This window comes from Marmota flaviventris, chromosome 13 (assembly GCF_047511675.1).
Source record: "Marmota flaviventris isolate mMarFla1 chromosome 13, mMarFla1.hap1, whole genome shotgun sequence".
Lineage (NCBI taxonomy): Eukaryota > Metazoa > Chordata > Mammalia > Rodentia > Sciuridae > Marmota > Marmota flaviventris.
The window spans coordinates 50,199,934-50,215,414 of record NC_092510.1 but is presented as its reverse complement, the minus strand read 5'-3'; the positions used below and the strand labels follow the sequence as shown (position 1 = coordinate 50,215,414).

At 38.4% G+C, this 15,481-nt stretch overlaps 1 protein-coding gene across 2 annotated transcripts in view; it reads left to right on the top strand.

Annotated features, from left to right (window-relative positions):
- Ttc39b (tetratricopeptide repeat domain 39B) overlaps nt 1-15,481 on the top strand; it is a 121,960-nt gene that overhangs the window by 72,375 nt on the left and 34,104 nt on the right. For both annotated transcript variants that reach the window (XM_027950629.2, XM_071600654.1), the window contains 4 exons: nt 4,903-5,013; nt 7,747-7,878; nt 8,797-8,873; nt 14,276-14,343. In XM_027950629.2, the coding sequence (XP_027806430.1) occupies nt 4,903-5,013; nt 7,747-7,878; nt 8,797-8,873; nt 14,276-14,343 (388 nt within the window). The remainder of the gene's footprint in view (nt 1-4,902; nt 5,014-7,746; nt 7,879-8,796; nt 8,874-14,275; nt 14,344-15,481) is intronic.

Sequence of the window (15,481 nt, the reverse complement as noted above, 5' to 3'; positions counted from 1 at the left end):
CCCATGGAAATCTGTTTGTTTTTTCCCCAGAAATAAAATTTTCTCTCTCATAGTTTTCTTCCAATCTTTTTGATAGTTTCCTAGGTAAGTACTGTATCACCAATGATAACACTGAGTTTGAAAGCTGTAGTAAAATAAATAAAAATTACTTAAGGCAGTAATGGATAAGAGTTGGACTTTGCACAGAAAGCACTGTGCTGGATCTGTAGACTGGGAATCTTTTAGCTTGTATATAGTGTTGAAGTCATGAACTACAAATGCTATTAAGAGAAAGCAAAACAAAAAAGAAAGGACTGGGTGGAGGAAGGAACTATAAGACACAGACAGTAAAGGATTGCTGAGGGAACGAAGAGTTCAAGCAGGAGCTACAGAGATAGTTGCCATAGGACAGGCAAGGAATTTGTGGAAGGGGTGAGTTCTGGAATCTTGTCAGCAGAGAATTCTGCATGGGTTTAGGCTGAAAAGTGTCCTTTGCATTTTGTAGTCAGTTTATCAGATACCTTTATCTTGGAGGGAATTTAGAAAGTCGGGACAGTGCCAGCCTGTAGCAGCTGAAGATGTCAACTTTTTTTTTTTAAGTTGTTAATGGACCTTTATTTTTTATTTATTTATATGTGGTGCTGAGAATCAAACCCAGTTCCTCATACATGCTAGGCAAGTGCTGTACCTCTGAGCTACAACCCTATCCTAGATGTCAACTTTTTTTTGAAGCTTTTGCCTATGAAAAGGATTTCTGTTGCTAAAACAAATACTTGGGATAATAAACTTATAAAGAGAAAAGTTCAGGCAGCAAAAGAGAGTGAGGAAGGAGCTGAAATTCTCACAATCCCCTTAAAAGGCACCCTTAATTACCTACAGATTCTCACTAGGCTCTACCTCTTCCCAGCAGCACCTCCCTGGGAACCAGTCCTTTAACACATGGGCCTTAGGGGGACATTTAAGATCCTAACTACACAGAGAAGTTGTGTGGTAGGAGAGAGCCAAGATTGAAGGAAAGTTATCTTTCTTGCTGGATTTGTTTTAAATAAGTAAATCTGTGCATGTCTCTGAGTTGGGAAGTGGTCAGAGAAAGAGTTAAAAGATAGATGTAAAGGAAGAAGTGAAGGTGAAATATAAGAAATAGTTTTGAGGTGTTTCCATTGTAGGATCAATGTTTGCAAAAAAAAAAAAACAACACCACAAATAATGAAAATTCCCACACTGGCTTTTAATCAATAGGCCTTCTAATGCACCAATAAAAGCAAGCACTTATAAACACATTGTGGAGCAGCTAAAAAGACACTTTCAAAGTAGTGTGAGGCTTCAGACTTCAATTATGTACATATGGTACTTATATATTTAGGCTGCACAGAAAATAACATCGCCTTACCTCATGGTACTTTTCACTCCACAGATACCTGTTTGCTTCTCAACACAAGGTTGTGAGGCAGGCAGTGGGGGGGTTTCAGTTTGTCATTTATTAAAATGTAAAGGTACATACCCAAGGTGCCCTTGATGTAAAGGTACATATCCTTGGTTCTATAGCCGGCAGTGGACAGCTATTGCAACTTGTCACTCAATTTTCTCATTTCTGGGCAACACACCTTTCAGGAACCCATTTGCCTTCTCATGATAAGAAGAAAACTTACAGATTTACTTAAAATTTTTTTTTTTTTTTTAAATATGACATGAGAGTCTTTATAAGGAAAGGAAGACCCATAGGAATGGGAATCCTAAGAGTTTTTTTTTTTTTTTTTTTTTGGTGGTGCTGGGGATTGAACTCAGGGCCTTGTGCACATGAGGCAAGCAATCCCCAGCACTACCAAAAAAAATTTTGGGGGAAGGACTCAGTAGTATATTTTAGTAAATTCTCCAGGTGAGTCTAATGCATGATGAATTTTGAGGACCATGAAATCAAAGCAGGCAGATATTCAGAATTCAGTAATGAAGTGACAGGCATCTCAATTCAGGTGATGGCAGTACATATGGAGAGGAAAATGTGTCCCTAAGAGATGTTGAGAGGAGTCCTGGTTAGTGAACACATGGTACCACTAGTGTTGTGTGTGTTTGCAGGGGCAGGGTGTATTGATTCCAGGTGAATCTTGTAATCACTACTTAGAGGGGCTGTGTTTACTGTGTTTGGAGGTAGTGATCTGGTTTTTAATCTGTCTAAGCCGGGACAGGTATAATGTGTCCTTCCAGATGACAGAGGCCAGCTGAGATGCAGAGGTGTTGTTTTTTTTGGCAGGGAGCCCGTTTCCTTGTGACAAAGGATAAAGGATGAGTTGTAACCTTATAGAGAAATGGTATGAGTAAGATGAAGAGATAAGGGAGAAGTAAAACTGGAAAGCCTAGTAGTTAAAGGGAAGGGTTGATTAGAAAAGGAGTAGAGATTTCTGAGGCAATGCATGTTCTTTGGTTCTTAGAATAAAATCCATTCTCGCTGCCTCTGTTGTTTCTGGCTTTTGTCTTTTATGCACTCATTTTCTCCTGTTCTTGATCTTACTCTCTACATTTTCTGTTTAGAATCCTTTCTCTGTTTCTAACTTAAATATTCCCATGGCTGATTCCATTGTACAGCATTTGGATGTTGCCTTCTTGGAGAGCCTTCTGTGTCTCTCTCTCTCTCTCTCTCTCTCTCTCTCTCTCTCTCTCACACACACACACACACACACACACCATTCTCTAAACTAGGTCCTATCCCAAACTCCTTATCCCAATTTGAGATGATCTTAGTTATTGGTCTGCTTATGTAAGTCTGCCTTCCTTTCTCCCAGAGAGCCAGGATTCACTGTGTCTTGTTCATTGCTGTATTGCCAGTGCTGAGTACCTGGCACATACTTCATAAGTGTTCATTGAATGAATTCTAGGTAAACATTTGATGGGGCAGTAGGGGTAGGTGATGGGGAGAAAATAATTCTGCAGCCACTAGGCAACATAGGAGCTAACTTGGACTGTGTGATAGAGATGCAAGCGAATAAATCCAAGGTACATTCAGAAGGTAACACTGACACGGTTTGGTGGTGGACTGCTATGAGAGAGTCAAATAACTTTCTTTTAAAAAATCTTGCTGTGAGAGACTTGTGAACACCATAGTGTAATTTCATCTTCTCATTCTCTGGAAACTTAAGGGCACATCAATTCTTAGCTCTTCAGCTACCCCTCCATCAAGGGCTGGTCTCCTTTCTGCTTTGCCCCAGAAGGAAGGTGCTTTAAGTTCTAAGTATGAGGAGGCTTTTTTATTTCTACCCAGAACAGGAACCTATCCACTCAAGTATATTTACTGAGCATGTTCTAGGTACCACCAAAGACACTGATGATGCAGAAATGACTAAAACAGTCTCCTTGCACTTGCATCTTATGTCCACAAATACTACATTCACAAGATCCTGGACTAAGTGGTACAGAAGGAAAACTGGAGTATGGGGTGGGCTCAGCCAAGCCACTCTCTGTTGGTGGTGTATTAGGTGAGACGTGAATAACAAGAAGGAATCATGAGCTGGGACCAGTATATGCCTATAATCACAGTGGTTTAGGAGGCTGAAGCAGGAAGATTGCAAATTCAAGGCTTGCCTCAGTGATTTAGTGAGGCCCTAAGCAATTTAGTGAGACCTTGTCTTAAAAAAAAAAAAAAAAAAAAAGACAAGACTGAGCTCAGTGATGCAGCTCCCCTAGGAGCTCTGATTGCCAATACTGAAAGAAAGAAAAGAAGGAAGGGAAGGGAAGGCAGGAGCAGGAATTTAACCCAGGGGCATTTTACCACTGAGCTACATTCCTAGTCCTTTTTATTTTTTATTTTGAAACAGGGTTTAACTAAATTGCTGAGGGCTTTGCTAATTTGCTGAGGGTGATCTTGAACTTGCAATCTTCCTGTCTCAGACTCCCAAATTGCTGGGATTATTGGTATGTGCCACCACTCCCAGCTCAGGAATTAGGATAGCCATACCAGGAAGAGAAGAGGACCAGTGCCCTTAGCCCTGTCTTCAGGAAAACTGACACCAGCTTTTATATTATATAGTTAAGTGGAGTCAGAAGTATGCAAGGTCAAGCAGTCTTGGTCAAACTGTGTTCTGGTTGGTCCCTATAGGATTGGCGGGTGGGTAGGTGGTGGTTGTCAGAACCTGTAAGAAAGCTACTGTTTCCTGGTTGGGGGGTGGAATTTCCACTCATCACACTGTGTTTATTGATAAGATCTGTTGTTTCTGGAATCCAAAGAGACTCAGAGTAAAGGAGATAGATGCAAAAATGGAGGCAGAGATGCCAAGTTTTTTTAAATCCTGCTTCTAGTTACTCATTGGACTTTTGTAGGTCCAAGTGAATTGTCAGGGTTTTTTTTTTGTGTGTGTGTGTGTGTGTGCCTACTCTGATCATTATTTGTCAATTAATATCATCCTCAAGGCAGCCTATCAAGTAGGTTGGTGTTTCCCATTTTACACATAAAAAAGTTGAGACTCAGGGATGTAACAGACAAAGTTAGTTTTGGGACTCAGAAAACAGTATTCCAAAGTGTGGCAATTTGATGTGCTGGATGCTTTGAATGAAAGTAGCAGACTCAGAACCAGGGTCTCGCTAACCTTCTCCCACTCTGTCCCTCCTTCTTCTAGAAAGAATGCAATTGCTATGGCATCCACCATTCCCAATAACCTCATTAGTCAAGGAGGATTAACTAGCAGAAAAGAAGGACACCATACTCAGAACCCAGAAGAACTTTGTCTCAGGCTATTCTCTGTTCTTTGGTTCATCTCCCCTAAAAATCATTTACAAGAGGACAGAGGGAGTGTTCCCTTTGCCCCTACACTAGTCAGTTGTAGAGTTAGAATTTCAGTCTGCCTTCTGTCTCCAAAGTTCATACGCATTCCCTGGGAAAGTATGCTAATAATAAAACTGATAAAAGTTCTTTTTATTTTTTTTCTTGATCTTTAGTTCATCATCAACCAAAGTGGATCTCAAGAGTGGCCTAGAAGAATGTGCAGTGGCATTGAATTTATTTCTAAGTAACAGATTTACAGATGCCTTAGAATTGCTTCGTCCAGGGTAATTTATTTTTAGATGAAACATTGTTTTATCCATTTCTTTAATGTCATATAGGTTAATTTATGTGTTCCTACCTAAATATTTATAAGCCTATTTGGTTGAGACCCCTTATTGTAGGTCAGTTTTAAAATTTAGTTAAGAAATATGTCTTTTTAAATTTTATCATTAGAAAATTTCTGATTATTTCATATATTTTAATTTCCATATTTAGCTCAAATATTGTCATGTTATGTAGTTTTTTAGGACTTCAATTTTGTTTTATTCAGTGAAATATTTACATGGATGTTTCTTTTAAATATAATTAGAAAAAGATTCATTTGAAATGAGGCAAATAACTAGAATATGCTAATCTCAATGTTAAATTTCAAGATAATATTACTGGGATTCCCTATATATGTGATTAACCAAGTTGAGCAATTTAATTTTAATTAACAGTACCCTTAATTTTTCAAATCATGATTCGCCAATTAGCATCTCAGAAGTTAAGAAGAAATGATAAGATAAATGTTGAGACCACAGGCTAAGGAAAATTGTCAGGGTTGCCTCCAGCTCTTGTCTCAACCTCTGCCTTGCCAATGTTCTTCCCTCCTCCACCCTTCTAGGTGCTTTAGACTTCTTTTTCTGTGTTCTGGCCCTCTACCTCCTTTTGTAGTCTTCTTGTCTTTCCTTCTTTATTTCTCCTCTGTCTCCTTTCTCAGCCTACCTACCTATATTTTTTATTTTTTTATTCAAACAAGTCTTTTTTTCCCCCTTCTTCCATTCACACCTAACTGGTTATAATATAATCTTGTATCCAGTCAAGTTTTATAGTCCGTGATATTTATGCATGCGTCATTGTTAAAAATACTCCCCCGCTTGAACCTTTTTTTTCCTTCTTGGAAGAACATTCAGTTAGAAAAATAATAGGTTTGAAGGCACAGTTAGTGAATAACTTCTGGCTGCTCTTATTCCTTGTAGTTCTTTTTTTTTTTTTTAATATTTGTTTTTTTAGTTGTATCTAAATATCTTTATTTTATTCATTTATTTTTATGTGGTGTTGAGGATCAAACCCAGAGTCTTGCATGTGCAAGGCGAGTGCTCTACTGCTGAGCCATAACCCCAGACCCCTTGTAGTTCTTTTGAACAGCCAGTGGCCTCACTGTTTAGGACAAACTGCAAATTACCAAAGAATTGTTTAGACTATTTATTTCCATGGGGGAAGGGAAAAAAATTAGTGTGGCTTGTATTTGTTTCATATAGCAGCAGGCTGTTGAGCCTTAATATTTAAATTAAAAACAGAACTGTGCATTGGTTTGTTGTTGTTTTGGCTATGCTGGGAATGAACCCAGGGCCTTGCTATTTTAGCAAGCCCTTCACCACTGAGCCACATCCCCAGGCATATGCATTGCTTTTTTTTTTTTTTTTTGGTACCAGGGGTGCTTAACTACTGGGGCACATCCCCAGCCCTTTTTATTTTTTATTTTGAGACAGGGTCTTGCTAAGTTTCTTGGGACCTTGCTAAGTTGCTGAGGCTGGCCTTGAGTTCTTTTTTTTTTTTTTAATATTTATTTTATTTTTTTAGTTCTCGGCAGACACAACATCTTTGTTTGTATGTGGTTCTGAGGATCGAACCCGGGCCGCACAAATGCCAGGCGAGCGCGCTACCGCTTGAGTCACATCCCCAGCCCTGGCCTTGAATTCTTAATCCTCCTGCCTCAGCTTCCCACGCTAGTGGGATTACAGATGTGCTACACTGCTCCTGGATATGTGTTGGTATTTTTAATATCATAAATAACTAACGTCATAAGTTTTGAGAAGAGATGGTAATGCTTTTACATCCAGGAAATTGAGATGTCTGTTCCACAGTAGAACTAATGAACATTCTTAGATTCCTGAAGCAACCATTGATAACTTAATAACTAAAATTATTAAGAACTTTAATTAGGAATCTCAGATAATGCAATTAGATCAGATACAGGATTTGAGATTTATTTTGGTCAGGCCCTTTTGGGGCTGACCCAGTCCCCCCCAATTGCCCCAAATCTTGCTTCTTCTTGATCTCTGGCTGTAGAGGAAAGGAAATGATTTTAAATGAATCTTCCTCTTTCAAAAAACATTGAGGCCAGGCATGGTGGCGCATGCCTGTAATCCCAGTGACTCAGGAGGCTGAGACAGGAGAACAGAGTTCAAAGCCAGCCCCAGCAAAAACTAGGTGCTAAGCAACTCAGTGAGACCCTGTCTCTAAATAAAACACAAACTAGGGCTGGGGATATGGCCCCGTGGTCAAGTGCCCCTGAGTTCAATCCCGTGTAACCCCCATCACCCAAAATGAAATCTCTTTGTCACAAAATACATTTCCAGTAGTCTTTATTTTTAGCACTTATTTTAAATCTTAAGGCAGCACATTGCACCTTGTTTAACTAGAAAATGTTGTTTGCTCTGGGAAATGAATCAGCAGGCTGCCCCCATGTGCTGAAGCAGAGAAAGGCATGTTGTCCACTTGAGCTTCTTCTCCTGGAACATTTTGTCCTGCCTGTGTGGGTTTAATTTGGAAAATTCTTGACAGTAAAGTTCTTAAGCATCCGCCTCTCACAGGCTGTAACATTTCAGTGATTATGGTGAAAGACTAGATGTTATTACTGTGGAAGTTAGGGCATGCTTTGGTAGGATTTCTTGTGATTAGTATCAAAAAAGCCTAGATTGTTTTTTTTTTTTTTTTAATTGAATTGCACTAATTCCCTGTGTTCTTTTTAGGGCTAAGGAGAGTATGTACCATGCCTTGGGCTACAGTACCATTGTGGTGTTGCAGGCTGTCATGACCTTTGAGCAACAGGACATCCAAAAAGGCATTTCTGCCATGAAGGACGCTTTACAAACCTGCCAAAAGTATGACTGAAGAGTTAAATACTTGAGATCTGACCCCCAAACCCTGATCCTGTGTGATAAAATGAGCCTTATTTGCCTAAGAACTCTGGTTAAGGTTGGCCAGATACAGAAAAGGATTTCAGCTTCAAAACTTCTTGGCCTCATCCAATTTTATATAATAGAGTTTAACAATTCCTACCAGGAATAGTGTGGTTCCCAGACTTTTCTTCTTGATAGTTTAGGGCCTCAGCTAAAGAGAAGATGTGAGGGAGATTTCAGTGAGGTTAATAGCCAGCATCTCTCAGGTGTCTCCTGAAGTGGATGAGATTTGAGTACTGTATGCTGTGCCAAGTCAAGCAAGGAGCTTGTTTTATGTGGGATGCTGCAAATTCCAACAGGATTATTTTGTTCATATAAGAAGAACTTATGTTGGGTACTTTGGATTGGTCAAAATAAGATAGATTTTTTTCATCATATTTTGAGCTTTCCTCTGTATGTTTAGGAATAACATAGTAAAAGCTATTATTAGTGTTAGTAAATTTTAACATGGGTAAATTGACATCTTTATATATTATGTTGTGAGCCCCTCAAATGAAGAGCACTTTCAAATAGTGCACTTTAACTCCACTGGTGACATAGCCATAGAGATAAGGGAAGACCCCTAGCAGGTTTAGTATTCAGTGTGTGTGGGTTTGTCCCACATGTGGGGTGTAAATATGGGGTGACTGTCTGTGGGTTGCTAGCCCTGTGCTAGGAGCTAGGTGTGCAGTTGATGGAAAAGGGTGGCCTCTTCCCTGCAGATGTGAGGGTTTAGAGTTGCAGCTTGGTGACTTTTTGGTGTGACTGCTGAAATGAATGTCAAATGAAAAAGAACACAGCCTGATTTGTTTTTATTTTTTCTTTCTATTTCCTATCTCCCTATCTATTTACTCAATGTAGATATAGGAAAAAATGCACAGTTGTAGAATCTTTTTCAAGTCTTCTTTCTCGAGGATCATTGGAACAGCTGAGTGAAGGTATGAGTGATTTCAAAGATTAATTTTTATTTTTTTTTTAAATTAAAAGGTAGTCATGTTCATAAAATTCAATACTGAAGTGTAGAAAGTAAATGGAATCTTTTATCTTCCCCATTGTGCTTACCCTCCTGAAGTAACCATTGCTAATGGTGAATTTAAAGCCTTGCAGACTTTTCTATGTACAAACATATAAGAAACCCATAGGGTTTTGGTGGTTGTTTATGTGGTGTTCACCTTTTGCAAACATGGAATCATGTAATTCATGTCGTTCTATGATGTTATGTTTTCCCAGGTCATATAAATATGCTTCATTCTACACCTATGTAGTATTGCATATGATGGATATACATAATTTAGTTGTTTTTTTCTCTATTAAAGGACAGTCATATAATTTTTAGTTTTTCATTGTGGCAAATAATGATGTTCTAAAACCCTTGTACATGTGTCTTCACACATTTAAAAAATATTTCATAGGATAAATTCCTACAAATGGGATTACTAGTTGTTTTAGTCAGTTTTTTCACTGCTATGACCAAAAGACTGACAAAACAATTAGAGGAGGAGAAGTTTATTTGGGGCTCATAGTTTCAGAGGTCTCTGTCCATAGATGGTTTACTCCATTCCTCCTGGCCTCAGTTTGAGACAGAACATCATGGCAGAGAAGTGTAGCTGAGGAAAGCAGCTGGGAACTTGGTACCAGGAAGCAAAAAGAGAGAGCTCCCCTCACCACAGACAAAATATAAGCCCCAAGGCTACGCCCCCAATGACCCACCCACGCCTCTAGCCACACCCTACCTGCCTTCAGTTACTACCCAGTTAATCCCTATCAGTGGATCAACACACTGATTAGTTTAAGGCTCTCATAACCCAACCATTTCACCTCTAACTTTCTTGCATTGTCTCACACATGAGCTTTTGGGAAACATTTCATATCTAGATCATAATACTAGTTCTAAGGGTTTGAAATTTTAAAAAATTTACAGGCATTGCAATTTTTTTCCTCTAAAAACTTAAGACACTTATATTCTTACTATCCACTTATGAGAGTTTCAGTTTTCTCTGTTATTAAGAATTTTTTCCAAGGTCAAAGTAATTTTGATAACTTTTAAAAAGTGTTAATACTTCACAGTATCATAGGTATTCTGTTAGTGGACAGGTAGTTAGGAATGTTCAGGAATCTAGGAATGCCCACAGCATCCTGAGCAGATGCATGGGAAGAAAGGACGCCTGTTGTCAGTTACTTGATGTTCCTGCTGAGATCAGGGCAGAAGTTTCCAGTTGTTTGATTGATGTTTTACCCTAGTGAGGATGGCTTACCAGAAAAGAGTGTGCAGGTAACCCTGCAGAATTAAAAATATGTCCTTCAGAAACTTCTGTCATCTCAAAGGAATCTGTTCCTGCATTGTCATTGTCAGACTTGCTCTCTGGAGAAAGTAACACAAAATACTTGAAATCTTTGTGGCTGATTAAAAGCAAGAGCAGTTTTGAAAACTGTCAGAGGCATTTCTCATGGTCAAGTGTACGTCACACACATTATTGAATGTGTTTTATCATGAAGTGTTCATTTTTTTAGACAAGTGTCATCAACTCATTATGGACATTGGAGAACTTGGGAACATTTGCGTGATGTGAGTTTCAAGTGTTGATCACCAGAGAGGATTGATGCATATCACATCTTCAGGACTTGTTCTGAGAGGGTGTGATGTTGCCTCCCAAACAAAATGGCATTTCATTGGTCATTCTGTTACAGGGCAGATGCCTACTGTGAAACTGAGGCAGTGCGGAGGCCCCCTCTTTTCTTGAAATTAGGCCAGAAAGATTTAAAACTTGTCATTCAGAATAATAGTTATGAGTTTAGAGGGGATAAGAAAGACGAAAAGGGGATACTATTAAGGGAGAGATGGGTTCTTTCAGAGAAGAGAGAGATATTGGGCCCTTCCTGCTCTCCAGTTTTAGTGGCAGAGGGGGTCTTGAAAGTTTCCAGAGTCCCACCCAGGTCTACCTTTGGATTTTTTTTTTTTTTTTCCTGACAGCACAGGACTACATGGACTGTATCCATGGGAGGATGGCATGATGCTCAGAGTTGGGGATTTTAAGGAAATAGAGTCCCCCTGTTTTTGCCTCTGTTTCCTATCACCTGAATTGGTTATTACCCTTGAATAGCCATCAGTAAGCTTTCTTGTGAGGGTCTTGATGTTTGATTGCCAAGATGATTGGTGGCTGTGATACTTGTGACAAGTACCCTTCCTTGTCTTAGCTCTGCCCACCCATTCATGGCTGACTGGCTACCTAGCAACTCTAGACCCCTGAAACCCATCTTGCTTTTTTCTTCCAGAAACTGACCTCCAGGTATCCATAAGAATAAAAATTTGCACTAGTAGTTCTACAGTCCTCTAACGAAGATTAATAGGAGATTAAATAGCCCCCCCCCCCAAACCAAGGGAATCTGAGGACTCTGTTTGTATTCCCTGTTCTGTTACACTCTATATGGCTTCTCTACTGACCCCTGCTTCCCTCTTTCTTTGTAGTATGAAAATGATATTGGAGATTTTTTTAACCTTAGTTTTAGGGAGAATGACATGATGTGAGTATAAATAGTAATTTAAAAAATGATATGATAATAACCATTAAAAAATACTTTCTATGTGCCAAACATTAACCAATCTATTCCATGTAACCTCCTCATTAAACTAGGAGCTAATGTTTGGAGAGATTGGATAGGTGGTCTAGGTCACCCACCTTTCAGAGCAGGGTTTAAAGCTGATGTGCCTTTCCTGGTAGCCCAGCTCTCTCTATTATACATACTTGTTCCTGTAGGTAGCTAAAAAATGGGTGAGGAAAATGTGGGATCACTCCTGTGTTAAACATCTTAAAAACAAATGTTACTCTGTTCTTATCCTTTTATAATTTCTTTGGATAATGCACTTCAGGAAGTTTGGAATGAGGTAGAAAACTTTGGCTAATTATAAAAATTGTATAGACTGTGGCTATAGTCTATTCTGAAATATAGACTTTATACCTAAAAGCTGTACTTGGCTAACATTTCAGTGCACCATGAATTTATTTCCTTCAGTGGCCTAAGGGTTTTATAATTCAGTGGCATTCTACTAGTGCCTATTTATAAGTGCCCAATACTAATTTTGAGAACCAGAGAACTGCCCTATGTAAATCATCCACAGTAAAGGAAGAAATAAGACTTGTATAAATTAAGTTGCTTTTTTCTTCCCAGTGAGCTTGGCTGTCACTACAACCCAGACAGACTTTGTGTTCAAGAGAGCATGTCAAAACATTGTCGTTTTAGTATGTGATTTGTTTTCCCTCTTGGTAATTTTCATTTACATCGTTGAGTGTCTGGTTGTCTGCAGGAATGAGTATATTTCATTAAACTTTTCATGAGCTTAATGTGGAACACACCTGCTCTTCTCTCATGGCTGGCGGATTGTGCTGAACGGGTTTCAAATTGACTTTAAAAAGAGATATTTAAATGCAATGTCTAGGATGTGAGCTATAATATGAAGAATACTTACATGTGGAATATAGAATTGGAATTCTCATGCCTTTTTCACTTTGCTTTCTTGTTACATCTTTTATGTTGCTCTTTGATTTGTCCATTGTTAACCTAACCATAATCCATTCACTCTTCTTTTCATATGTTTTCAGGGACTCATGGTTATCTACTGAATCCAGGGCAGACTGTGACAGTCAAGGTCATCCATAGTTTAACTCCTACTTACCTTTCCAACCTCATTGCTCTCTCTTCCTTGACTGTACACCACATTCTACAGCCAAAGGTGGCCTGGGCTTTTCTTGCTCCATGCCTTTTTTCCTGCTGATCCCCTCTGCACATGCCCCACGCCAGCAATGTGATCCTTAGCATAGTGTTAATAGCCCCTGAAAGTTCTCACTGTGTTATAGACTTACCTAGGAAGAGGATATTCTTGTGACTCTAAAAATAAAAGTTATCAGTTTTTATTCCATTGAAACACTGAAAAAATCAAGAGGCACATTTTTAGGGAAAGTGTTCTAAAGAACTGCAGCTCTGATTATTGATCCTGCTGGGATACACACAGGCAGGTATAGGTCCCCAAATACTGCTTGTTGTGGGTTTGGACCTGTCTGTGTGCTGTTGGGGATCTTAGATGCTTATATACTTCTTCATAAATTGAACATTTGGAATATGAGCACAGCAAGAAGTTGAACTCATATGAAAGAGCCAATGGGTTGTGTGTGTGTGTGTGTGTGTGTGTGTGTAATTGAAAGGTGACACATTCTTATCTATTTTGATCAATAGCATTTACAATTATACAGACATATACCCTGTTTTTCCATCACTTACTTGTCATAAAAATGCTTTCTGCTTTCTAAGTTTTTACCAAAATGCACATTGGTCAAAGACAGTAATCTTAGTGCAAGTAGCTAACATTTATCAAGTGTTTACTGTGTATAGTGAACTCTACATGCAGTGCCTCATTTAATCCTTCACCTGTGAAATAGAGACATTATTAGTGGATTTTATAAATGAGGCAACCAACAGAGAAAGAAAGGCTAGCTTGCACAAGGTTCTATAGCTAGAACATGGCAAAGCCTTTTCTCCAAACTCAAGTACTTAAATAACATACTGATTTGCAATCCACTGAGAAAGCAGGAATCTGCTGATTGTGTTTAAGCAAACATGCAAGATTTGTCTCCCTAATCTCTGCAAGTATAATAGATTATTTAAGAAAATAAGGAATGTGTTTTGGGGGCATTCCACATATCCCTGGGACATACATAGCCTCCACAACCCCCTTTTGCAAGGCATCTTGTTTTTGTGCTGGATATCTAATGATAAAGTTACCCTAAAACTGGAATAGTCCTGACTCTCTTTAGATCAAGTTTGATTTGTGTGCAGAACCCTGACCTGAGTGCGTTTTCAGAGAGCTCTGGAGAATTGATGCATTCACTTCAGGTTAATAATGTTTCTAGTCATTGTCATGTTTGTCATACCTTCATATTTTAGAAGTTAGAGTTTATAAGTTTCATATAGGTTTTTTTCAAACTTTACAACTGTGTTAAACTTTAATGTTACTGTTAAGTTAAAAAAGTGTTTTTTTTTTTTTTAAAGACTTAAATATTGGTTCTCCTTATGAGCCAAATTTGGGTTTTGGACATCAAATGTGGACTCCTGTTGTGTTTGAATGGGGCCAATGATGACTTCCCTGAACTTTGCATACATTCCAGAGGAATGTTGCTGAATCAGCACTAATAATGGGTTTATGTATCCCTTTTATGGAAGAACAAAAGCAATCTAGGTGTTAATGTCTCTTTTGGGATCATTTATTTATCAGTCTTTTCTGAATATCTATAGCAATTACTGTGGACTTGGGATTTTTCTTAACATATTTTTATTTATTTTTTAATAGAGGAGATGCATGCTGAAATCTGTTATGCTGAGTGTCTTCTGCAGAAAGCAGCACTCACCTTTGTGCAGGTAATGAATGTCTGTCTTAGAATTGGTATTGGCTGAGAAGCCTACTAATACTGCATAAAAAAATGTGACTCAGTCAAGTGTTAGTGCTCCAGTTATTTTGTCTTACAGGGTTAATGAAAAATATTTGTTATTCTGATAAACTTTGGCTGTAAAAAACCTCCAGAGAACTTTTTATCTACTCAAATGTACTTCAGAGTCTATTTTGAGCTTTTCAGTCTAATGGGACTTACTGCCTTATAAAGAAATGCCTTATAAAGGCCACACCTAATTTCAGACTGCTTTTCCATGTGAAAACTGAGATTATTCCATTTTGTACTTTCTTATGATAGAGGGCCTCCCACCAAAGTGGCCCAGGCAGAGGAAGGCCCCTTATTCCTAATGGCCCTTCCTGCCTTCCCTCCTCTCAGGGTTTTGCATGTGCTAGGCGATTGCTGGACCACTGAACTGCATCTTCAGCCTGGCTATTCCTTCTTGCTTCAGTGAAGCTCCATCTTGCATATATCAATAACCACATTTTTTGTGGATACTTCAAATATTATTTTTCCCCACTTTCTATTCTTAGACCCCTTTCTTTTAGTTCTTCCTTCTGAAAGGAAAGTTTTAAAGTTACTAAATAAAACAATGAATCTTTTTCTCATGAGGCACTTTAATTTCACCTCTAAGAACCGTTATAGTTGGTATTTTGCCTATCTCTGTATTTTCCAGTACTTCCAAAAAATTATATTTGCACATGGTAGCCTCTAAGGTGATAGTGAAGGCTATAGGGGTGGGGTCAGGAGTATAAGGAGAGACAAAGAAACTCAACTATAAAATGATAAATCTTCCACTCTAAAATCTTTTGTATTTTTTTGAGAATTGCTTCTCTCTTTTTCTGGAAGTTGACCTCTTAGGTTAGATTTTGGTTTAGTAAAAGTGAATCAGTGTGGTATTTTCTAAAACCCTGTACATTACACAGTCTGGCTAATAACAACAATTTTACTATCTTAGTAAACAATATGAAGCTATCCACAGAGGCCCCTGTTTTTTTTCTGATGTGTTTTCCAATGGGGATTAGACATTTGAATATGGGATTTGAAAACTTATTTTATATTTAGGGAGTTAAAATTTAACAGCTAGAAAATGTACATAATTTTCCACT